At 48.6% G+C, this 23,477-nt stretch overlaps 2 protein-coding genes across 52 annotated transcripts in view; one reads left to right on the forward strand and one right to left on the reverse strand.

The window, feature by feature from the left end:
• Positions 1-7,549, forward strand: part of LOC118380969 (semaphorin-5B-like) — a 119,572-nt gene extending 112,023 nt beyond the window's left edge. The window contains exons 18-22 of one of the 2 annotated variants that reach the window (XM_052499931.1): positions 956-1,126; positions 2,831-2,980; positions 3,213-3,251; positions 6,009-6,217; positions 7,364-7,549. In XM_052499931.1, coding sequence (XP_052355891.1) covers positions 956-1,126; positions 2,831-2,980; positions 3,213-3,251; positions 6,009-6,217; positions 7,364-7,549 — 755 coding nt within the window. The remainder of the gene's footprint in view (positions 1-955; positions 1,127-2,830; positions 2,981-3,212; positions 3,252-6,008; positions 6,218-7,363) is intronic. The other variant, XM_052499932.1, reaches the window with a different exon arrangement.
• A 1,476-nt stretch (positions 7,550-9,025) lies between these two features.
• LOC127916789 (repetin-like) lies at positions 9,026-13,206 on the reverse strand. 50 transcript variants are annotated; one of them, XR_008096031.1, is made up of 4 exons: positions 9,728-13,206; positions 9,419-9,486; positions 9,240-9,276; positions 9,026-9,165 (listed from the first exon to the last, which is right to left on the reverse strand). XR_008096031.1 is itself a non-coding variant. In XM_052499943.1 (2 exons), exons 1-2 carry the CDS (start codon positions 12,150-12,152, stop codon positions 10,710-10,712), a joined length of 1,083 nt encoding a protein of 360 aa, XP_052355903.1. In that variant the 5' UTR covers positions 12,153-13,206; the 3' UTR covers positions 9,419-10,709. The 50 variants fall into 50 exon arrangements, 8 of the variants coding, with proteins under 8 accessions (XP_052355903.1, XP_052355897.1, XP_052355905.1 ...); XR_008096032.1 differs by lacking the exon at positions 9,419-9,486 and adding an exon at positions 9,555-9,622; XR_008096029.1 differs by having other exon boundaries at positions 9,657-13,206.
• Between the last annotated feature and the right edge of the window lie 10,271 nt (positions 13,207-23,477).

Raw genomic sequence — 23,477 nt, forward strand, 5'->3', positions numbered from 1 at the left:
CTCATTCTGTTCAGGACAACCCAGGGTATAACACAGGCTCATTCTGTTCAGGACAGGGTACACAGGCTCATTCTGTTCAGGGTATAACACAGGCTCATTCTGTTCAGGACAACCCAGGGTATAACACAGGCTCATTCTGTTCAGGACAACCCAGGGTATAACACAGGCTCATTCTGTTCAGGACAACCCAGGGTATAACACAGGCTCATTCTGTTCAGGACAACCCAGGGTATAACACAGGCTCATTCTGTTCAGGACAACCCAGGGTATAACACAGGCTCATTCTGTTCAGGACAACCCAGGGTATAACACAGGCTCATTCTGTTCAGGACAACCCAGGGTATAACGCCATGTCATCTTGTAACTAACTGTACGTCAACACAGTGATCATAAACGTTGACACTATGTGACATGAGTTTTATGATTTGGAAATGTGAAGTGCGCATTTGGACTCACGGGTGTTTGGCTTGTATGATGTCAAAGCGGTATTTATTATAAATCTCAACGTATCCTCTTTCAAAATACATCGAGTCCTCGTAATTTACAGTATTCCCCTCACTCAGACAACAACAAATGTGAAGAAGTTGCCTAATTATCTGGAGGGATGGGGGCAACATCTTGTTGCGCGTGGTGCACAAGTTCAGAACGTCTGTCAGTCAAAACCCATACAGAGCTGTGAGGCGCAGAGCCAGAGCTGTATAACATGTTACTATACAGCCACTGTGTTCCAATGTAGGTGCTTATCAGTGTCCAAATCAGCCCTTTTCAACCTGTAAACTGACGTGAAGGACTACAGGAAATAAACTGTTTATATTTTCTATAAGAGTGTGTGTGTGTGTGTGTGTGTGTGTGTGTGTGTGTGTGTGTGTGTGTGTGTGTGTGTGTGTGTGTGTGTGTGTGTGTGTGTGTGTGTGTGTGTGTGTGTGTGTGTGTGTGTGTGTGTGTGTGTGTCCAGTGAAAGGAACCTGGTCGTGCTGGGCGTCATGGTCTCACTGCTCTGCCACCTGTGGAGGTGGGCACTACCAGCGTACCCGTACCTGTAGCAACCCTGCCCCCGCCAACGGAGGTGACATCTGCATCGGCCTGCACACTGAAGAGGCCCTGTGCAACACACACACCTGTGAAGGTATGCAGAATGAACAGATTCACAGATGACAGATATGCAGCACTCAGTCATACACAGATACACAACATTCAATCATATCCTGCACAGGTACACATATTTGCAGCATTCGTTCATACAAATATTGTTTTAAAAATGTTCAGCATTCAAAGTAAGTCATTTCATTTAAATGATGGTGCATAAGTCATGTTAAGGTTATGTAGCTGCTTTGCTGAGTTCACTGTGGCTTTGACTTATAGTGGTACCACCACTCATCATCCTCTCTTCTCTCCGTCCACCCTCTCCTCTCTCTCCTCCAACCCTCTCCACTCATCATCCTCTCTTCTCTCCGTCCACCCTCTCCTCTCTCTCCTCCAACCCTCTCCACTCATCATCCTCTCTTCTCTCCGTCCACCCTCTCCTCTCTCTCCTCCAACCCCCTCCACTCATCATCCTCTCTTCTCTCCGTCCACCCTCTCCTCTCTCTCCTCCAACCCTCTCCACTCATCATCCTCTCTTCTCTCCGTCCACCCTCTCCTCTCCCCCCTCCAACCCTCTCCACCCATCATCCTCTCTTCTCTCCGTCCACCCTCTCCACCAACCCTCCTCATCCTCTCTTTCTCTCCGTCCACCCCATCCTCTCTTCTCTCCCGTCCACCCTCTCCTCTCTCTCCTCCAACCCTCTCCACTCATCATCCTCTCTTCTCTCCGTCCACCCTCTCCTCTCTCTCCTCCAACCCTCTCCACTCATCATCCTCTCTTCTCTCCGTCCACCCTCTCCTCTCTCTCCTCCAACCCTCCATCCTCTCTCCTCCATCCTCTCTTCTCTCCGTCCACCCTCTCCTCTCTCTCCTCCAACCCTCTCCACTCATCATCCTCTCTTCTCTCCGTCCACCCTCTCCTCTCTCTCCTCCAACCCTCCACTCATCATCCTCCACCCTCTCCTCTTCTCTCTCTCCTCTCTCCTCCAACCCCTCCACTCATCATCCTCTCTTCTCTCCGTCCACCCTCTCCTCTCTCTCCTCCAACCCCTCCGTCCACCTCCAACCCTCTCTCTCCTCCAACCCTCTCCTCTCTCCTCCAACCCTCTCCACTCATCATCCTCTCTTCTCTCCTCATCCTCTCTTCTCTCCGTCCACCCTCTCCTCTCTCTCCTCCAACCCTCTCCACTCATCATCCTCTCTCTCTCTCTCCGTCCACCCTCTCCTCTCTCTCCTCCAACCCTCCCGTCCACCCTCCAACCCTCTCCATCATCATCCTCTCTTCTCTCCGTCCACCCTCTCCTCTCTCTCCTCCAACCCCTCCACTCATCATCCTCTCTTCTCTCCCCTCTCCTCTCTCTCCTCCAACCCTCCACCATCCTCTCTTCTCTCTCTCCTCTCCAACCCTCTCCACTCATCATCCTCTCTTCTCTCCGTCCACCCTCTCCTCTCTCTCCTCCAACCCTCCCACCCTCATCCTCTCTCTCGTCTCTCTCTCTCTCCCTCCACCCTCTCCACTCATCTCCTCTCTTCTCTCCGTCCACCCTCTCTCCTCTCCTCCAACCCTCTCCACTCATCATCCTCCTCTCCGTCCACCCTTCTCTCCTCCAACCCTCTCCACCCTCTCCTCTCTCTCCGTCCACCCTCTCCTCCAACCCTCTCCACTCACCCTCCTCTCTTCTCTCTCCGTCCACCCTCTCCTCTCTCTCCTCCAACCCCCTCCACTCCTCATCTGCTGTTCCTCCAGGTGGCCGGCTGCCGTGGTCAGAGTGGGGGGAGTGTGACGAGGAGGGGCTGCAGCATCGCAGCAGAGAGTGTGGGGAACGGGAGGCAGACCCCAGCCTGTGTCAGGGCAATGCCACTGCGAGCAGGCCCTGCCAGCCCCCCGAGGTGCAAGGTCAGTCCCCAACATTTTGAACACACTGCTAAATAGCCAGCTGACCATCACATTATGGGCAGTGCTTGGTTGGTTTTGCTGCAGAAAATGGTACTCTGTGATTGTGGGGAGCTTTGACTCTATTGGCTGGTTTAATTGTGCAATGCAGTAACAGTCTGTTTCTCTCTTGGTTCCTCCCTATTTCTTTCCTCTTCTTCTATCTATTTTTCTCTCTCTATATTTTTCTCCGCAGTCGTTCTGCCTGGACAGGATAACGATCAGCGCTGTGGGGGTAAGTGACTTACGAGAATCCCCTCCCCCATCCCAGTGGGGGGTTACAGGGACCCCAAGGACATGGAGCGTGACTCTCGCCACCCCTTGCTTCCCCCTCTCCACTTGTTTTACACCCTTCCCACTCCCGTTGCATCACAAACGAACCATCCCTGATTACACACAATGCTATCATTCCTAAAAGCTTCAGGCCTAGATTCAATCAGATCAAGCGTTAACGCGCGATATGATATGTTGGCGGTGTCGGAGATGTAACTGTGTTGGAGCTGTCAAATCAGAGAGCAGCTGCTGTTGATCATTGTCCAGAAGCCACACCCCGTCCCACTCGCATTACAAGCTCACAATGACAAAGTGTAGAATGTATAGAAATAATTGCTCTCAAATCAAAAATCATTAAACAAAAATAATGAGGATTTCTATCAGCCTAATCAAGGTGTAGATTACATCTCACATTCCAGAGTTAAAACTTCTAAACAAGACTGCAAGGGATTTCTCTTAATGCGACACCGTTCAGCCAATGGCAATGTCTGCTTTAGGAATGATGCCAGGAGCCGCTTGTGGATCTGACAGCTCTAACACAGTTCCAACTCTGACACTGCCAAAACAACCGCTATGTGGATCTGATTGAATAAAGCCTTGTTCACATTGGCAGTTTGAAGTGATTCAAATTAAATTTGTTTCATATCTGGTCCGAATCTGTTCTTTTTCCTGCAGTCTGAACAGCCAAAAAGTACATGGAATCAAATATTTCAAGACATATTTCAAACCACCTTTGTAGGTGGTTTGAGATCAGATGCAAATTGTTTCCTGGCTGTGCAACTTCTGTCTGAACGGTCAAATTTGATTTATTTGGTAAATATTGTTGCTTACTAACTAGTGGGTTGACAGTTTTGACAAGACCACGTGGAAGCTAATTAGCTTGTTAATTTAAGAACAATTTACTGAATGTGCTAGAAAGCTAGACAGCTAGCTAGCTGACGGCTGTGGCTAGTTGGCTGACGGCTGTGGCTAGCTGGCTGACGGCTGTGGCTAGCTGGCTGTGGCTAGCTGGCTAACGGCTGAGGCTAGCTGGCTGACGGCTGTGGCTAGCTGGCTGACGGCTGAGGCTAGCTGGCTGACGGCTGTGGCTAGCAGGCTGACGGCTGTGGCTAGCTGGCTGACGGCTGTGGCTAGCTGGCTGTGGCTAGCTGGCTGTGGCTAGCTGGCTGACGGCTGTGGCTAGCTGGCTGACGGCTGTGGCTAGCTGGCTGACTGCTGTGGCTAGCTGGCTGACGGCTGTGGCTAGCTGGCTGACGGCTGTGGCTAGCTGGCTGACGGCTGTGGCTAGCGGCTGTGGCTAGCAGGCTGACGCTAGCTGGCTGACGGCTGTGGCTAGCAGGCTGACGGCTGTGGCTAGCTGGCTGACGGCTGTGGCTAGCTGGCTGACGGCTGAGGCTAGCTGGCTGACGGCTGTGGCTAGCTGGCTGACGGCTGTGGCTAGCTGGCTGACGGCTGTGGCTAGCAGGCTGACGGCTGTGGCTAGCTGGCTGACGGCTGCGGCTAGCTGGCTGACGGCTGCGGCTAGCAGGCTGACGGCTGTGGCTAGCTGGCTGACGGCTGAGGCTAGCTGGCTGACGGCTGTGGCTAGCAGGCTGACGGCTGTGGCTAGCTGGCTGACGGCTGTGGCTAGCTGGCTGACGGCTGTGGCTAGCAGGCTGACGGCTGTGGCTAGCAGGCTGACGGCTGTGGCTAGCAGGCTGACGGCTGTGGCTAGCTGGCTGACGGCTGTGGCTAGCAGGCTGACGGCTGTGGCTAGCTGGCTGACGGCTGTGGCTAGCTGGCTGTGGCTAGCTGGCTGTGGCTAGCTGGCTGACGGCTGTGGCTAGCTGGCTGACGGCTGTGGCTAGCAGGCTGACGGCTGTGGCTAGCTGGCTGACGGCTGTGGCTAGCTGGCTGACTGCTGTGGCTAGCTGGCTGACGGCTGAGGCTAGCTGGCTGACGGCTGTGGCTAGCTGGCTGACTGCTGTGGCTAGCTGGCTGACGGCTGTGGCTAGCCGAAAAGGATTCATTTTGAAAGTTGGATCATGTTATCCTTTGAGGTTTAAAAAATAAGTGTTCTTCCTCTATGAATTTGAACATTCAAAACAACAGGGAGGCATTGTTGTCACCTTAGCTTGTTAGATAACTTCTGAGTGATAGGAAGCACGAGCACCACCAATCAGGCTACACCACCGCGCACACATCCGTCATTACTATGACAACTAGCATAGCAACGTCAGCAAATGACTGCTGTCTGAACACACACAAATCTGATTTGGTCACTTGTAACTTGCTGTTTGGACAGTCAGTATTCCAAAACAGATTTGAAGAACTAATTTGAGTCTTAAGGCGTGCAGTGTGAACATGGCTTTAGTTTCAGTATGATTCTTGGTCTTTTGAGTGGATCCTCTCATGACAAAAACATTATGGAGCTATTGCAATGTTGCGAGTAGTCCTGGGTTCAAATACTATTTGTAATCTTTCCAAGACCAGGGTTCACACTTTTAGAAATATTCCATTTAGCCAGGAAAGCTCAATTAAGCACAGATAAGGCATTTTAACTGATTTCAAATCGTATTTGAAACCAGGTCTGATCACTAGCTGCACCGGTTTGAACTCACAATTTTTAGGGAACAAGACTACATTGCCAAAACAAACATATTGGAACATATTAAATCAATGATGATGTAGTAAATAATACCAATGATACCAAACTCTGTCCCTTTCTCTCTCCTCCCAGCAGCCTTCTCTCTGTTCCACCTGATGGCCACGGGAGCGTTGTGTTTCTTTGCAGCGGTGGGGCTGTCGGTCCTGGTCTACGCCTACTGCCAACGACTCCACAAACCCTCCCAGGAGTCAGCCGTCATCCACCCCACCACGCCCAATCACCTCAGCTATAAGGGCAACACGACGCCAAAGAACGAGAAGTACACCCCCATGGAGTTCAAGGTGGAGTATTCCACTCTCTCTACCCCCCCCACACTTACACACAGGGAATGGAACAATCCGTTAGGGCAGAGTCAGACCTGCAGGTTCAGATAGATAACATTGGTTTTCTTTCAAATACTTTTCATTAAGTCTGCCTGGAGTGCCAGATGGGTGGGGTTTGCACTTTTGGAACTACTCCATTGGTTCCATTGCATCAGGCGAGCCCAATCAAGCACAGATGAAGAATTTGAAAGAAAGTAAATATTATTTGAACATAGGTCTGCTTCAAATACCAAATATCAGACCTCAAATGGTCAGGTCATTGTAGTCCTTGCTTGTCTGATTGTGCCTATTTTGCTCTTTGGTAGAATGGCAGAGAGACAGTGTCCGTCCGTCCGTCCTGCCCTTGTGATGTCCCAGTGATATACCATCTGTTTGCCTCCTACTCTTTATTAATGTGTTCATTAGCCTGTTAACCTATCAGAAAGGAGGGCGAGACTCACAGCTGTGTTTGATTAATCGAGCCATTACTTGAATTAATTAACTGACGTCTGCTCTTTGGCTGTCTCCTCACACACACACACACACACACACACACACAAACCATCCCTCATGTCCTTCCTGTGTCTGCCTCTCGCCATGGTTACCAGCGATTACCACCATGGTTTGTCTGTCTGAGACCCCCTAAAGGGATCGGTAGTCTATCTGTGTGTGATTGATCGTGTCTACTTGTTGATACAGTTTTATTTATTGTACTATCTCTGTGTGATTGATCGGGTCTACTTGTTGATACAGTTTTATTTATTGTACTATCTCTGTGTGATTGATCGTGTCTGTGTGTGAAGATACAGTATGATGTAACTGTGGGAGAGAATCTCAATTGCATACTCCTTGTGTCCTCTCCTCGCCTCCGTCTCAAAACCCAAAGCCAGAGGTCCCGCACCTTGACCTTCTCCACCAATGGGTTTTGAGAAGGAGGCGAGGAGAGAGATTCTCCCTGAGTGTTATTGGGTGGTACAGTAGGGCGTTGCAGGGAAGTGGAACTGGAAACAAAAATGAGCTTTCTCATTGGACGAGATCAGGTAGCGCCTCCTGCCTTTAGAAACATTTTCTCCCATGTTGCACCTACTGAACACCCCCTGTTCTGTTCCCTTCTGTCTTCCACAGACGCTGAACAAGAACAACCTTCTCCCGGACGAGAGCTGCAACTTCTTCCCCTCGTCCCTCTCGCCCCTCCCCTCCCTCCCCCAGAATAACGTTTACACCACCACCTACTACCCAGCACCCCTGGGCAAATACGACCACCCCTTCCACCCCGACTCACCTTGCAGGAACTATATGCACCACAGTTGAAACAGGACCCCCCCCCCCAACTCTCTTCTCTATGGGAAGTTGGAAACACTCCTGCACCCCAGACCCTTCCCCGTTTCCTCTCCTCTCTCCTATTGAGTGTGTACTTTGCTACAGTGAGGGGGAGCTGTGTTAACGACCGGGCAGACCCTTGAACTGGGTGTGTCCTCTCAAGAACCATGCACGTTCTTCTCAATCACCAGTGCGGGCGGAGGTTGAACTGTCCCTGTCAACCAACAGGAGAATCATTTCGTATCATTGTGACTGTTCAGTTGATATGACTGTTTTATGACGTTGTTTTTCTACTCTACTGTGCAGTACAGCAACTCATCTCAAGACGAGGAAGTAGACTGGACCATGTGGAATGCTGGGAGTTGGAGTCTTATGAGGGAGCTGAGCTGTAGCAGCCTTATGGTTCAGTATGGAGATTCACTACTTGTGGAATCTGTTCTAAAACAACACTGTTAAAAGTCTCCTGTAAAACCCTACGGTGTCAGATCATGTATATCACAAAAACCCACAGACGTCACATTTGATCTGAGGAGAATATAAGACATTGTGGCTGGTTTGTATTCGATATAGACGTTCCCAAAGGATACCGTACTGGAATATGCTGACCAAGACACCTTCCAGCTCTAAAAACCGGCTTTATGATGGTGAAAGTGCAGAACTCAATGACACTGACAGTATGGGCACGTTTGTCATGCATCTGCTCACCAACTTGTTTCTCCTGTCTGTTTGTCTGTTTGGACACGCTGCATCAGATTAGCCTCATGGTCAGGTGCTCCCGCAGTGTGGACTAACAGAGAGGGGAAGGGAGTGAGGGGCTGGTACTGCTTTCATCTGAGCAGCCCAAGGACTCCTGGGTCACGTCCCAAATGGCACCCTATTCCCTATATAGTGCACTACTTTTGACTTGAGCCCAATGGGCCCTGGTTGAAAGGAGTGCACTATGTAGGGAATATGGAGCCAAATGGGACGTGACCAAGGCCTCTGAAGGGGTTTATAATCCTGTAACAACCTGCACCGACACCCAAAAATGACAATGGCGGCGATTCAGAGTAGATGTAAAAGGAGCAATTTTGAGAAAAAACATGTATTTTGAACAACCCAGATACTCAGCTAAGGCTCAGCGATCCTGTCTCACCACTCTCATCCCTTCAAATGGTTCACTGTCTCACCACCCTCATCCCTTCAAATGGATCGCTGTCTCACCACCCTCATCCCTTCAAATGGTTCGCTGTCTCACCACCCTCATCCCTTCAAATGGTTCGCTGTCTCACCACCCTCATCCCTTCAAATTGATAGCTGTCTCACCACCCTCATCCCTTCAAATGGATAAATGGATGCATCAAATTGGAAATGTGGGAAAATGATCTGTATACCAAACCTTGACGTGAAGCATTATGAATACAGTTAGTGTGTAAGGGCACTGTTTCATCATCATGCTACAGGAAAATGTGTTTGTCATGTTGGTATGATGAAATGTGTATTGAATGGTGGCAGATAAGGTCATCACCTGGATTACAATGCTGGATCACTCAGCACCTCCTCCACTAGATCACAATACTGGATCACTCAGCACCTCCACTGGATCACAATACTGGATCACTTAGCACCTCCTCCACTAGATCACAATACTGGATCACTCAGCACCTCCTCCACTAGATCACAATACTGGATCACTCAGCACCTCCACTGGATCACAATACTGGATCACTTAGCACCTCCTCCACTAGATCACAATACTGGATCACTCAGCACCTCCTCCACTGGATCACAATACTGGATCACTCAGCACCTCTTCCACTAGATCACAATACTGGATCACTCAGCACCTCCACTGGATCACAGTACTGGATCACTCAGCACCTCCACTAGATCACAATACTGGATCACTCAGCACCTCCACTGGATCACAATACTGGATCACTCAGCACCTCCACTAGATCACAATACTGGATCACTCAGCACCTCCACTAGATCACAATACTGGATCACTCAGCACCTCCACTAGATCACAATACTGGATCACTCAGCACCTCCACTGGATCACAATACTGGATCACTCAGCACCTCCACTAGATCACAATACTGGATCACTCAGCACCTCCACTGGATCACAATACTGGATCACTTAGCACCTCCTCCACTAGATCACAATACTGGATCACTCAGCACCTCCACTGGATCACAATACTGGATCACTTAGCACCTCCACTGGATCACAATACTGGATCACTCAACACCTCCTCCACTGGATCACAATACTGGATCACTCAACACCTCCTCCACTAGATCACAATACTGGATCACTCAGCACCTCCTCCACTAGATCACAATACTGGATCACTCAGCACCTCCACTGGATCACAACACTGGATCACTCAGCACCTCCTCCACTAGATCACAATACTGGATCACTCAGCACCTCCACTGGATCACAATACTGGATCACTCAGCACCTCCTCCACTAGATCACAATACTGGATCACTCAGCACCTCCACTGGATCACAATACTGGATCACTCAACACCTCCTCCACTAGATCACAATACTGAATCACTTAGCACCTCCTCCACTGGATCACAATACTGGATCACTCAGCACCTCCTCCACTAGATCACAGTTCTGGTTCACTCAACACCTCCTCCACTAGATCACAATACTGAATCACTTAGCACCTCCTCCACTGGATCACAATACTGGATCACTCAGCACCTCCTCCACTAGATCACAATTCTGGATCACTCAGCACTACTTCCACTGGATCATAATACTGGATCACACTACTGGATCCCATTACTGGATCCCAATACTGGACCCCAATACTGGATCCCATTACTGGATCACAATACTGGATCCCATTACTGGATCACATTACTGGACCCCATTACTGGATCTCATTACTGGATCCCATTACTGGACCCCAATACTGGATCACATTACTGGACCCCATTACTGGATCACATTACTGGATCCCAATACTGGATCATGTTATGGTAATCATCTGCAGAAGGAGATTGCCATACTGTGTGTGTGTGTGTCTTGCTGGGCCATTCATTGTTGTATATGTTACTGTGAGTGTGGAGAGTATCAATGTGATGATATTAGAGTAGTGATGATCAACGCCTATCTTTTCCAGTCATTCAAGTTGTTCATGTTACAGATCTGAGCCCCATATAAACTGATGATACTGAGCTGATGGTAGGACATCTTCACCTAAATGATACTGAGCTGATGGTAGGACATCTTCACCTATATGATACTGAGCTGATGGTGGGACATCTTCACCTAAATGATACTGAGCTGATGGTAGGACATCTTCACCTAAATGATACTGAGCTGATGGTAGGACATCTTCACCTAAATGATACTGAGCTGATGGTAGGACATCTTCACCTAAATGATACTGAGATGATGGTAGGACATCTTCACCAAAATGATACTGAGCTGGTGGTAGGACATCTTCACCTAAATGATACTGAGCTGATGGTAGGACATCTTCACCTAAATGATACTGAGCTGGTGGTAGGACATCTTCACCTAAATGATACTGAGCTGGTGGTAGGACATCTTCACCTAAATGATACTGAGCTGATGGTAGGACATCTTCACCAAAATGATACTGAGCTGATGGTAGGACATCTTCACCTAAATGATACTGAGCTGATGGTAGGACATCTTCACCTAAATGATACTGAGCTGATGGTAGGACATCTTCACCTAAATGATACTGAGCTGATGGTAGGACATCTTCACCTAAATGATACTGAGCTGATGGTAGGACATCTTCACCTAAATGATACTGAGCTGATGGTAGGACATCTTCACCAAAATGATACTGAGCTGATGGTAGGACATTTTCACCTAAATGATACTGAGCTGATGGTAGGACATCTTCACCTAAATGATACTGAGCTGATGGTAGGACATCTTCACCTATATGATACTGAGCTGATGGTAGGACATCTTCACCTAAATGATACTGAGCTGATGGTAGGACATCTTCACCTAAATGATACTGAGCTGATGGTAGGACATCTTCACCTAAATGATACTGAGCTGATGGTAGGACATCTTCACCTAAATGATACTGAGCTGATGGTAGGACATCTTCACCAAAATGATACTGAGCTGGTGGTAGGACATCTTCACCTAAATGATACTGAGCTGATGGTAGGACATCTTCACCTAAATGATACTGAGCTGGTGGTAGGACATCTTCACCTAAATGATACTGAGCTGGTGGTAGGACATCTTCACCTAAATGATACTGAGCTGATGGTAGGACATCTTCACCAAAATGATACTGAGCTGATGGTAGGACATTTTCACCTAAATGATACTGAGCTGATGGTAGGACATCTTCACCTAAATGATACTGAGCTGATGGTAGGACATCTTCACCTAAATGATACTGAGCTGGTGGTAGGACATCTTCACCTAAATGATACTGAGCTGATGGTAGGACATCTTCACCTAAATGATACTGAGCTGATGGTAGGACATCTTCACCTAAATGATACTGAGCTGATGGTAGGACATCTTCACCTAAATGATACTGAGTCTGGAAGTTTACTGTGAAGGTTCTCAAACTACTCATTCTCCATTCGATGAATGTTAAGTCATGTTTTCTTAAACATCTAATCTTAATTTGTTCATAGATGCTGTTCCATGCTAAAGGCAATGAAACCTAAAGTCAGTATGGTTTGTAAAATGTATATTGTATAGCTTTTCTGTATTTTCTAAGGCTTCTAGTTGTAAAAATGGATATGTTTTGTAAATATCAAGAAGGAGATGGAGGTTTGTACCTGTCAGTAACCGAGGTCTGAGTTGTTCTCCATCCTGGATTTGATGTGAGTGCCAGTCTGTTTGTGCTGTCATGCCAACCCCTCATCACTCATTGTCACATGGCTTGACAATGACCAATGGGGTTGGCAGGAGGACAAACAGATCAGGGACAAGGCTAGATGTTATGTAGCATAATGTTCAACCCTGTAATGTAGTAATGACAGATCTGAGACCAGGTTAGATGTTATGTAGCATAATGTTCAACCCTGTAATGTAGTAATGACAGATCTGGGACCAGCCTAGATACTATGTAGATTAATGTTCAGCCCTTTGATGTAGTAATGTAGCCACACATATGTTTAGCTGCCATGGTATCTGTTACCCTCAAATCTCAAGATACAACCCTCTTCATGTATTTCAATGAGTTTAATTGTGTGTGTGTGTGTGTGTGTGTGTGTGTGTGTGTGTGTGTGTGTGTGTGTGTGTGTGTGTTAAAAATAAAATTAAAATAAATATTACTTGTACATTCATCGTTGTGGACATTCACATGACACATTCACTTCGTTTTGTCATCGTGATTGGACATGTTGCTGTTGCATGTTGGAAAAACACCAATCAGAGGGCTCTGCACCCTTCTACGCAATCAACCAGGTGGTACTGTCAGCTGGGTATTGTAGTCCTGCTCACAAGTTATTGCTCTTTTCCAGAACTACAAACATGGCTGTTGGATTTGCGAATTGAGACTTTTTAATCACTGCCTTTTAGACACTGTGAATTTTTTGCTACTCTATATTTTTGTATATTGTACATTGTAAAAAATGAATAAAAATTAACTTTGGTGCCAAACATGTCAACTGTGCCCTTCTACATTGTAAAGACACTACCATTCAGTTAGCCTCACTAAATCACTAGGAAGCTTGGTTGATTACTCCATTGTAAAGACACTACCATTCAGTTAGCCTCACTAAATCACTAGGAAGCTTGGTTGATTACTCCATTGTAAAGACACTACCATTCAGTTAGCCTCACTAAATCACTAGGAAGCTTGGTTGATTACTCCATTGTAAAGACACTACCATTCAGTTAGCCTCACTAAATCACTAGGAAGCTTGGTTGATTACTCCATTGTAAAGACACTACCATTCAGTTAGCCTCACTAAATCACTAGGAAGCTTGGTTGATCACTCCATTGTAAAGACACTACCATTCAGTTAGCCTCACTAAATCACTAGGAAGCTTGGTTGATCACTCCATTGTAAAGACACTACCATTCAGTTAGCCTCACTAAATCACTAGGAAGCTTGGTTGATTACTCCATTGTAAAGACACTACCATTCAGTTAGCCTCACTAAATCACTAGGAAGCTTGGTTGATTACTCCATTGTAAAGACACTACCATTCAGTTAGCCTCACTAAATCACTAGGAAGCTTGGTTGATCACTCCATTGTAAAGACACTACCATTCAGTTAGCCTCACTAAATCACTAGGAAGCTTGGTTGATTACTCCATTGTAAAGACACTACCATTCAGTTAGCCTCTTGCTCTTTCCCTACAGTCACCATGTATTCAAACTGTATTTGTGCTGAGGCTGACTTCAGTCTTCCTACATATATGGTACATGGCAACAAGAAGCATAGATTTGGCCAAACACATACAGTACAGGATGGATACAATCAAATGTCTTTTACAAAGCCCTTTTTACATCAGCAGTTGTCAGACAGTGATTTACAGACACCCATCCTAAAACCCCAAAGAGCAAGCAATGCAGATGTAGAAGCACAGTAGCTAGGAAAAACTCCATAAAGGCAAGAATCTAGGAAGAAACCTAGAGAGGAGCCAGGCTCTGAGGGGAGGCCAGTCCTCTTTTGGCTGTACCGGGTAGAGAGGAACCAGTCTCTGAGAGGTGGCCAGTCCTCTTCTGGCTGTACCGGGTAGAGAGGAGCCGGTCTCTGAGGGGTGGCCAGTCCTCGTCTGGCTGTACCGGGTAGAGAGAAACCAATCTCTGAGGGGTGGCCAGTCCTTTTCTGGCTGTACCAGGTAGAGAGGAACCAGTCTCAGAGGGGTGGCCAGTCCTCTTCTGGCTGTACCGGGTAGAGAGGAGCCAGTCTCTGAGGGGTGGCCAGTCCTCGCCTGGCTGTACCGGGTAGAGAGGAACCAGTCTCTGAGGGGTGGCCAGTCCTCTTCTGGCTGTACCGGGTAGAGAGGAACCAGTCTCTGAGGGGTGGCCAGTCCTCTTCTGGCTGTACCGGGTAGAGAGGAACCAGTCTCTGATGGGTGGCCAGTCCTCTTCTGGCTGTACCGGGTAGACAGGAGCCAGTCTCTGAGGGGTGGCCAGTCCTCTTCTGGCTGTACCGGGTAGAGATATAAGAGTAGGTGTGGCCATTAAAGCCAGAATACAAGACTATACATCATACATCATACACACACTGTCTCCAACTGACTGTTTCCAGTGCTGTGTGAGTCCCAGCTTGACTGTTTCATCACCAGTACTGTGTGAGTCCCAGCTTGACTGTTTCATCACCAGTACTGTGTGAGTCCCAGCTTGACTGTTTCATCACCAGTACTGTGTGAGTCCCAGCTTGACTGTTTCATCACCAGTACTGTGTGAGTCCCAGCTTGACTGTTTCATCACCAGTACTGTGTGAGTCCCAGCTTGACTGTTTCATCACCAGTACTGTGTGAGTCCCAGCTTGACTGTTTCATCACCAGTACTGTGTGAGTCCCAGCTTGACTGTTTCATCACCAGTACTGTGTGAGTCCCAGCTTGACTGTTTCATCACCAGTACTGTTTCCCATCATCACCAGTACTGTGTGAGTCCCAGCTTGACTGTTTCATCACCAGTACTGTGTGAGTCCCATCTTGACTGTTTCATCACCAGTACTGTGTCCCAGAGTCCCAGCTTGACTGTTTCATCACCAGTACTGTGTGAGTCCCAGCTTGACTGTTTCATCACCAGTACTGTGTGAGTCCCAGCTTGACTGTTTCATCACCAGTACTGTGTGAGTCCCAGCTTGACTGTTTCATCACCAGTACTGTGTGAGTCCCAGCTTGACTGTTTCATCACCAGTACTGTGTGAGTCCCAGCTTGACTGTTTCATCACCAGTACTGTGTGAGTCCCAGCTTGACTGTTTCATCACCAGTACTGTGTGAGTCCCAGCTTGACTGTTTCATCACCAGTACTGTGTGAGTCCCAGCTTGACTGTTTCATCACCAGTACTGTGTGAGTCCCATCTTGACTGTTTCATCACCAGTACTGTGTGAGTCCCAGCTTGACTGTTTCATCACCAGTACTGTGTGAGTCCCAGCTTGACTGTTTCATCACCAGTACTGTGTGAGTCCCAGCTTGACTGTTTCATCACCAGTACTGTGTGAGTCCCAGCTTGCCCACTTTGCTTGTATCACTTACAAGTGTCTCACTGAATGGTATCAGATTGTTATTACTACTGAGACACACCACCATTGACCCCTCATTCCGAAACCTGTCAGAGAGAATCCAGATCCACACTGACTTGTGATGCTACATACTCTCTTTCCCCCCCAACACATCCTAGCGTGAGATCAAGGTTGACTTTGGCTATGCTTCAGCATTCACACGGTGTTATGCACTATTTGACGCCCAAGATAAATTGTGTGAAACCTGTCACCTGCAATCAACCAATTCATGCACAACCTGGCATGAACTCAAGTACGCATACACACATGCACAAAAAGTATGCATGCACATACACACAATCTCTCTTTCTCGCTCTCACACAAATAAACACACACACTCTCTATCTGTGCCTCTGTCTGTCTGTCTGTCTGTCTGTCTGTCTGTCTGTCTGTCTGTCTGTCTGTCTGTCTGTCTGTCTGTCTGTCTGTCTGTCTGTCTGTCTGTCTGTCTGTCTGTCTGTCGTGAAGAACACCCTTCCAGACAGACCAGTAGAACAGACCCCTGTTGCCACAATGGCTGTGTTTACACCGGCAGCCCAATTCTGATATTTTGAAACTAATTGGTCTTTAGACCAATCAGATCAGATCTCTTGTCAATCATTGGACAAAATATCTAAATTGGACTACCTGTATAAACACAGCCAATGACAAAGCAAAGCCCTCCAGAGGCATGCTGGGATATTTATGGAGCTGAGGTAAGGAGGATGGCCTATAGCCAGCCTCAAGGTATCTCATGGAAACTGGACAGGGCTTTTTCACCATCCTGTACTAGCCAGCTAAAGCACCAACCCAGATCAGTAAACTTTAAAACATGCTTTTAACCTTTATGTCAGCCTTAAAATGTATCCTTCAGCCCATAGAGTCATACCTTAGCCCCTAAAGTCATACCTCAGCCCCGAGAGTCGTACCTCGGCCCCGAGAGATGTACCTCCGCCCCTAGAGTCGGCCTCGGCCCTAGAGTCGTACCTCAGCCCCTAGAGTCGTACCTCAGCCCCTAGAGTCGTACCTCAGCCCCTAGAGTCGTACCTCAGCCCCTAGAGTCGTACCTCGGCCCAAGAGTCGTACCTCAGCCCCTAGAGTCGTACCTCAGCCCCTAGAGTCGTACCTCAGCCCCTAGAGTCGTACTTCAGCCCCTAGAGTCGTACCTCAGCCCCTAGAGTCGTACCTCAGCCCCTAGAGTCGTACCTCGGCCCAAGAGTCGTACCTCGGCCCAAGAGTCGTACCTCAGCCCCTAGAGTCGTACCTCAGCCCCTAGAGTCGTACCTCAGCCCCTAGAGTCGTACCTCGGCCCAAGAGTCGTACCTCAGCCCCTAGAGTCGTACCTCAGCCCCTAGAGTCGTACCTCAGCCCCGAGAGTCGTACCTCGGCCCCGAGAGATGTACCTCCGCACCTAGAGTCGACCTCGGGCCCTAGAGTCGTACCTCAGCCCCTAGAGTCGTACCTCAGCCCCTAGAGTCGTACCTCAGCCCCTAGAGTCATACCTCAGCAGTTATCACCATCTAGTGTATATGTCGCCCTGCATTTAGTAAATACCCTCATTCATCACAGACCTACAATATGAAGGACTCAAAAGTTGTTGTTTTTTCAATTACTCAACTGAAAATGCGTTGTATTATTAAGTATATCCCCTGATGCCTCTTAGAAAACAATTCAAACACATTTACATACAGTCATAACTTACCAGGCCAACATGAGTCTGGCAGCCAAAGTGACCCAGACATTTCATAAGGATGGTGACTCAATATTATGATTGATGGTGTTTGTATTAAGTCCTGATGGATTGTGATAGTATTTTAATGAGCTGGGCTGTGTATTGGCTTTCCCATTAAAAGAAGGAAACCATCCATTTCCTAACAGATGTTGTAGATTAGAGGGTGGTTGAGGACGTCCTGTGGGACATATGTATGTGTGTGTGTGTGTGTGTGTGTGTGTGTGTGTGTGTGTGTGTGTGTGTGTGTGTGTGTGTGTGTGTGTGTGTGTGTGTGTGTGTGTGTGTGTGTGTGTGTGTGTGTGTGTGTGTGTGTGTGTGTGTGTGTGTGTGTGTGTGTGTGTGTGTGTGTGTGTCTACAGAGATCAGTCAGACAGTAATCCACATGTTCACTATGTTCATACAACCTGAAACTACAACCAACATCCAGTTTTTTACCCTCATTTTACCCTCATCGTTCTCTAGGATGTTTCCACTCTTGAGTCTATTGGATTTACCACTATAATGGTGAGTCACACACACACAGTCTCCCCCTCCAATGAGACCTCTCTCTGATGGGAGGAACAACCCTCCTGGTTCTCTATGCCAAGCAGCCTCTGATGGGAGGAACAACCCTCCTGGTTCTCTATGCCAAGCAGCTTCTGATGGGAGGAACAACCCTCCTGGTTCTCTATGCCAAGCAGCCTCTGATGGGAGGAACAACCCTCCTGGTTCTCTATGCCAAGCAGATTCTGATGGGAGGAACAACCCTCCTGGTTCTCTATGCCAAGCAGCCTCTGATGGGAGGAACAACCCTCCTGGTTCTCTATGCCAAGCAGCTTCTGATGGGAGGAACAACCCTCCTGGTTCTCTATGCCAAGCAGCCTCTGATGGGAGGAACAACCCTCCTGGTTCTCTAAGCCAAGCAGCTTCTGATGGGAAGAACAACCCTCCTGGTTCTCTATGCCAAGCAGCCTCTGATGGGAGGAACAACCCTCCTGGTTCTCTATGCCAAGCAGCTTCTGATGGGAGGAACAACCCTCCTGGTTCTCTATGCCAAGCAGCCTCTGATGGGAAGAACAACCCTCCTGGTTCTCTATGCCAAGCAGCCTCTGATGGGAGGAACAACCCTCCTGGTTCTCTATGCCAAGCAGCCTCTGATGGGAGGAACAACCCTCCTGGTTCTCTATGCCAAGCAACCTCTGATGGGAAGAACAACCCTCCTGGTTCTCTATGCCAAGCAGCCTCTGATGGGAGGAACAACCCTCCTGGTTCTCTATGCCAAGCAGCCTCTGATGGGAAGAACAACCCTCCTGGTTCTCTATGCCAAGCAGCCTCTGATGGGAGGAACAACCCTCCTGGTTCTCTATGCCAAGCAGCTTCTGATGGGAGGAACAACCCTCCTGGTTCTCTATGCCAAGCAGCTTCTGATGGGAGGAACAACCCTCCTGGTTCTCTATGCCAAGCAGCCTCTGATGGGAGGAACAACCCTCCTGGTTCTCTATGCCAAGCAGCTTCTGATGGGAGGAACAACCCTCCTGGTTCTCTATGCCAAGCAGCCTCTGATGGGAAGAACAACCCTCCTGGTTCTCTATGCCAAGCAGCCTCTGATGGGAGGAACAACCCTCCTGGTTCTCTATGCCAAGCAGCTTCTGATGGGAGGAACAACCCTCCTGGTTCTCTATGCCAAGCAGCTTCTGATGGGAAGAACAAACCTCCTGGTTCTCTATGCCAAGCAGCCTCTGATGGGTTGAACAACCCTCCTGGTTCTCTATGCCAAGCAGCCTCTGATGGGAGGAACAACCCTCCTGGTTCTCTATGCCAAGCAGCCTCTGATGGGAGGAACAACCCTCCTGGTTCTCTATGCCAAGCAGCCTCTGATGGGAAGAACAACCCTCCTGGTTCTCTATGCCAAGCAGCCTCTGATGAGAGGAACAACCCTCCTGGTTCTCTATGCCAAGCAGCCTCTGATGGGAGGAACAACCCTCCTGGTTCTCTATGCCAAGCAGCCTCTGATGGGAAGAACAACCCTCCTGGTTCTCTATGCCAAGCAGCCTCTGATGGGAGGAACAACCCTCCTGGTTCTCTATGCCAAGCAGCCTCTGATGGGAGGAACAACCCTCCTGGTTCTCTATGCCAAGCAGCCTCTGATGGGAGGAACAACCCTCCTGGTTCTCTATGCCAAGCAGCCTCTGATGGGAAGAACAACCCTCCTGGTTCTCTATGCCAAGCAGCCTCTGATGGGAAGAACAACCCTCCTGGTTCTCTATGCCAAGCAGCCTCTGATGGGAGGAACAACCCTCCTGGTTCTCTATGCCAAGCAGCCTCTGATGGGAGGAACAACCCTCCTGGTTATCTATGCCAAGCAGCCTCTGATGGGAGGAACAACCCTCCTGGTTCTCTATGCCAAGGTGACTATAACAAATCCCTCAGGTACTATGCCAAGGTGACTATAACAAATCCCTCAGGTACTATGCCAAGGTGACAATAACAAATCCCTCAGGTACTATTCCAAGGTGACTATAACAAATCCCTCGGGTACTATGCCAAGGTGACTATAACAAATCCCTCAGGTACTATTCCAAGGTGACTATAACAAATCCCTCAGGTACTATGCCAAGGTGACTATAACAAATCCCTCAGGTCGCTCTGGATAAGAGCGTCTGCTAAATGACTTAAATGTAAATGTAAATGTACTATGCCAAGGTGACTATAACAAATCCCTCAGGTACTATGCCAGGCATATGGAGAAAACAAGCAGAATGAAATGTTATTTTCTGTTAAAAAATATATATACACTTTGAATACTAATACCATGGCTGGTATACAGTTGAAGTCGTAAGTTTACATACACCTTAGCCAAATACATTTAAACTCAGTTTTTCACAATTCCTGACATTTAATCCTAGTAAAAAGCTGCCTGTTTTTGGTCAGTTAGGATCACCACTTTATTTTAAGAATGTAAATTGTCAGACTAATAGTCGAGAGTGATTTATTTCAGCTTTTATTTCTTTCAACACGGGTAGCCTTCCACAAGCTTCCCACAATAAGTTGGGTGAATTTTGCCCATTCCTCCTGCTGGTGTAACCGAGTCAGCTTTGTAGGCCTCCCTGCTCGCACACTCCTTTTCAGTTCTGCCCACAGATTTTCTGTAGAATTGAGGGTCGGGGCTTTGTGATGGCCACTCCAATACCTTGACCTTGTTGTCCATAAGCCATTTTGCCACAACTTTGGAAGTATGCTTGGGGTCATTGTCCATTTGGAAGACGCATTTGCAACTTCCTGACTGATGTCTTGAGATGTTGCTTCAATATATCCACATAATGTTCTTTCCTCATGATGCCATCTATTTTGTGAAATGCACTAGTCCCTCCTGCAGCAAAGCACCCCCACAACATGATGCTGCCACCCCCGTGCTTCATGGTTGGGATGGTGTTCTTCGGGCTTGCAAGCGTCCCCCTTTTTCCTCCAAACATAACGATGGTCATTATGGCCGAACAGTTCTATTTTTGTTTCATCAGACCAGAGGACATGTCACCATGGGCAGTTAGAAACCGTAGTCTGGCTTTTTATGGTGGTTTTGGAGCAGTGGCTTCTTCCTTGCTGAGCGGCCTTCAGGTTATGTCGATATAGGACTCGTTTTACTGTGGATATAGATACTTTTGTACCTGTTTCCTCCAGCATCTTCACAAGGTCCTTTGCTGTTGTTCTGGGATTGATTTGCAATTTTCGCACCAAAGTACATTACATTTACATTTAAGTCATTTAGCAGACGCTCTTATCCAGAGTGACTTACAAATTGGTGCATTCACCTTATGACATCCAGTAGAATAGTCACTTTACAATAGTGCATCTAAATCTTAAAGGGGGGTGAGAAGGATTACTTATCCTATCCTAGGTATTCCTTAAAGAGGTGGGGTTTCAGGTGTCTCCGGAAGGTGGTGATTGACTCCGCTGTCCTGGCGTCGTGAGGGAGTTTGTTCCACCATTGGGGGCCAGAGCAGCGAACAGTTTTGACTGGGCTGAGCGGGAACTGTACTTCCTCAGTGGTAGGGAGGCGAGCAGGCCAGAGGTGGATGAACGCAGTGCCCTTGTTTGGGTGTAGGGCCTGATCAGAGCCTGGAGGTACTGAGGTGCCGTTCCCCTCACAGCTCCGTAGGCAAGCACCATGGTCTTGTAGCAGATGCGAGCTTCAACTGGAAGCCAGTGGAGAGAGCGGAGGAGCGGGGTGACGTGAGAGAACTTGGGAAGGTTGAACACCAGACGGGCTGCGGCGTTCTGGATGAGTTGTAGGGGTTTAATGGCACAGGCAGGGAGCCCAGCCAACAGCGAGTTGCAGTAGTCCAGACGGGAGATGACAAGTGCCTGGATTAGGACCTGCGCCGCTTCCTGTGTGAGGCAGGGTCGTACTCTGCGGATGTTGTAGAGCATGAACCTACAGGAACGGGCCACCGCCTTGATGTTAGTTGAGAACGACAGGGTGTTGTCCAGGATCACGCCAAGGTTCTTAGCGCTCTGGGAGGAGGACACAATGGAGTTGTCAACCGTGATGGCGAGATCATGGAACGGGCAGTCCTTCCCGGGAGGAAGAGCAGCTCCGTCTTGCCGAGGTTCAGCTTGAGGTGGTGATCCGTCATCCACACTGATATGTCTGCCAGACATGCAGAGATGCGATTCGCCACCTGGTCATCAGAAGGGGGAAAGGAGAAGATTAATTGTGTGTCGTCTGCATAGCAATGATAGGAGAGACCATGTGAGGTTATGACAGAGCCAAGTGACTTGGTGTATAGCGATAATAGGAGAGGGCCTAGAACAGAGCCCTGGGGGACACCAGTGGTGATAGCGCGTGGTGAGGAGACAGATTCTCGCCACGCCACCTGGTAGGAGCGACCTGTCAGGTAGGACGCAATCCAAGCGTGGGCCGCGCCGGAGATGCCCAACTCGGAGAGGGTGGAGAGGAGGATCTGATGGTTCACAGTATCGAAGGCAGCCGATAGGTCTAGAAGGATGAGAGCAGAGGAGAGAGAGTTAGCTTTAGCGGTGCGGAGCGCCTCCGTGATACAGAGAAGAGCAGTCTCAGTTGAATGACTAGTCTTGAAACCTGACTGATTTGGATCAAGAAGGTCATTCAGAGAGAGATAGCGGGAGAGCTGGCCAAGGACGGCACGTTCAAGAGTTTTGGAGAGAAAAGAAAGAAGGGATACTGGTCTGTAGTTGTTGACATCGGAGGGATTGAGTGTAGGTTTTTTCAGAAGGGGTGCAACTCTCGCTCTCTTGAGGACGGAAGGGACGTAGCCAGCGGTCAGGGATGAGTTGATGAGCGAGGTGAGGTAAGGGAGAAGGTCCCCGGAAATGGTCTGGAGAAGAGAGGAGGGGATAGGGTCAAGCGGGCAGGTTGTTGGGCGGCCGGCCGTCACAAGACGCGAGATTTCATCTGGAGAGAGAGGGGAGAAAGAGGTCAGAGCACAGGGTAGGGCAGTGTGAGCAGAACCAGCGGTGCCGTTTGACTTAGCAAACGAGGATCGGATGTCGTCGACCTTCTTTTCAAAATGGTTGACGAAGTCATCTGCAGAGAGGGAGGAGGATTCAGGAGTGAGGAGAAGGTGGCAAAGAGCTTCCTAGGGTTAGAGGCAGATGCTTGGAATTTAGAGTGGTAGAAAATGGCTTTAGCAGCAGAGACAGAGGAGGAAAATGTAGAGAGGAGGGAGTGAAAGGATGCCAGGTCCGCAGGGAGGCGAGTTTTCCTCCATTTCCGCTCGGCTGCCCGGAGCCCTGTTCTGTGAGCTCGCAATGAGTCGTCGAGCCACGGGGCGGGAGGGGAGGACCGCGCCGGCCTGGAGGATAGGGGACATAGAGAGTCAAAGGATGCAGAAAGGGAGGAGAGGAGGGTTGAGGAGGCAGAATCAGGAGATAGGTTGGAGAAGGTTTGAGCAGAGGGAAGAGATGATAGGATGGAAGAGGAGAGAGTAGCGGGGGAGAGAGAGCGAAGGTTGGGACGGCGCGATACCATCCGAG

The sequence above is a fragment of the Oncorhynchus keta genome, chromosome 37 (assembly GCF_023373465.1).
Source record: "Oncorhynchus keta strain PuntledgeMale-10-30-2019 chromosome 37, Oket_V2, whole genome shotgun sequence".
NCBI classification, from domain to species: Eukaryota; Metazoa; Chordata; class Actinopteri; order Salmoniformes; family Salmonidae; genus Oncorhynchus; species Oncorhynchus keta.

What these genes read in the sequence shown, in the direction of transcription:
- LOC127916789 (XM_052499937.1), bottom strand. Translation starts at nt 12,152, where the DNA reads ATGAGTAGTTTGAGAACCTTCACAGTAAACTTCCAGACTCAGTATCAT. An exon ending in ATCAGCTCAGTATCATTTAG is followed by an intron (nt 11,957 to 11,992) that starts GTGAAGATGTCC and finishes AGTATCATTTAG; the next exon opens with GTGAAGATGTCCTACCATCA.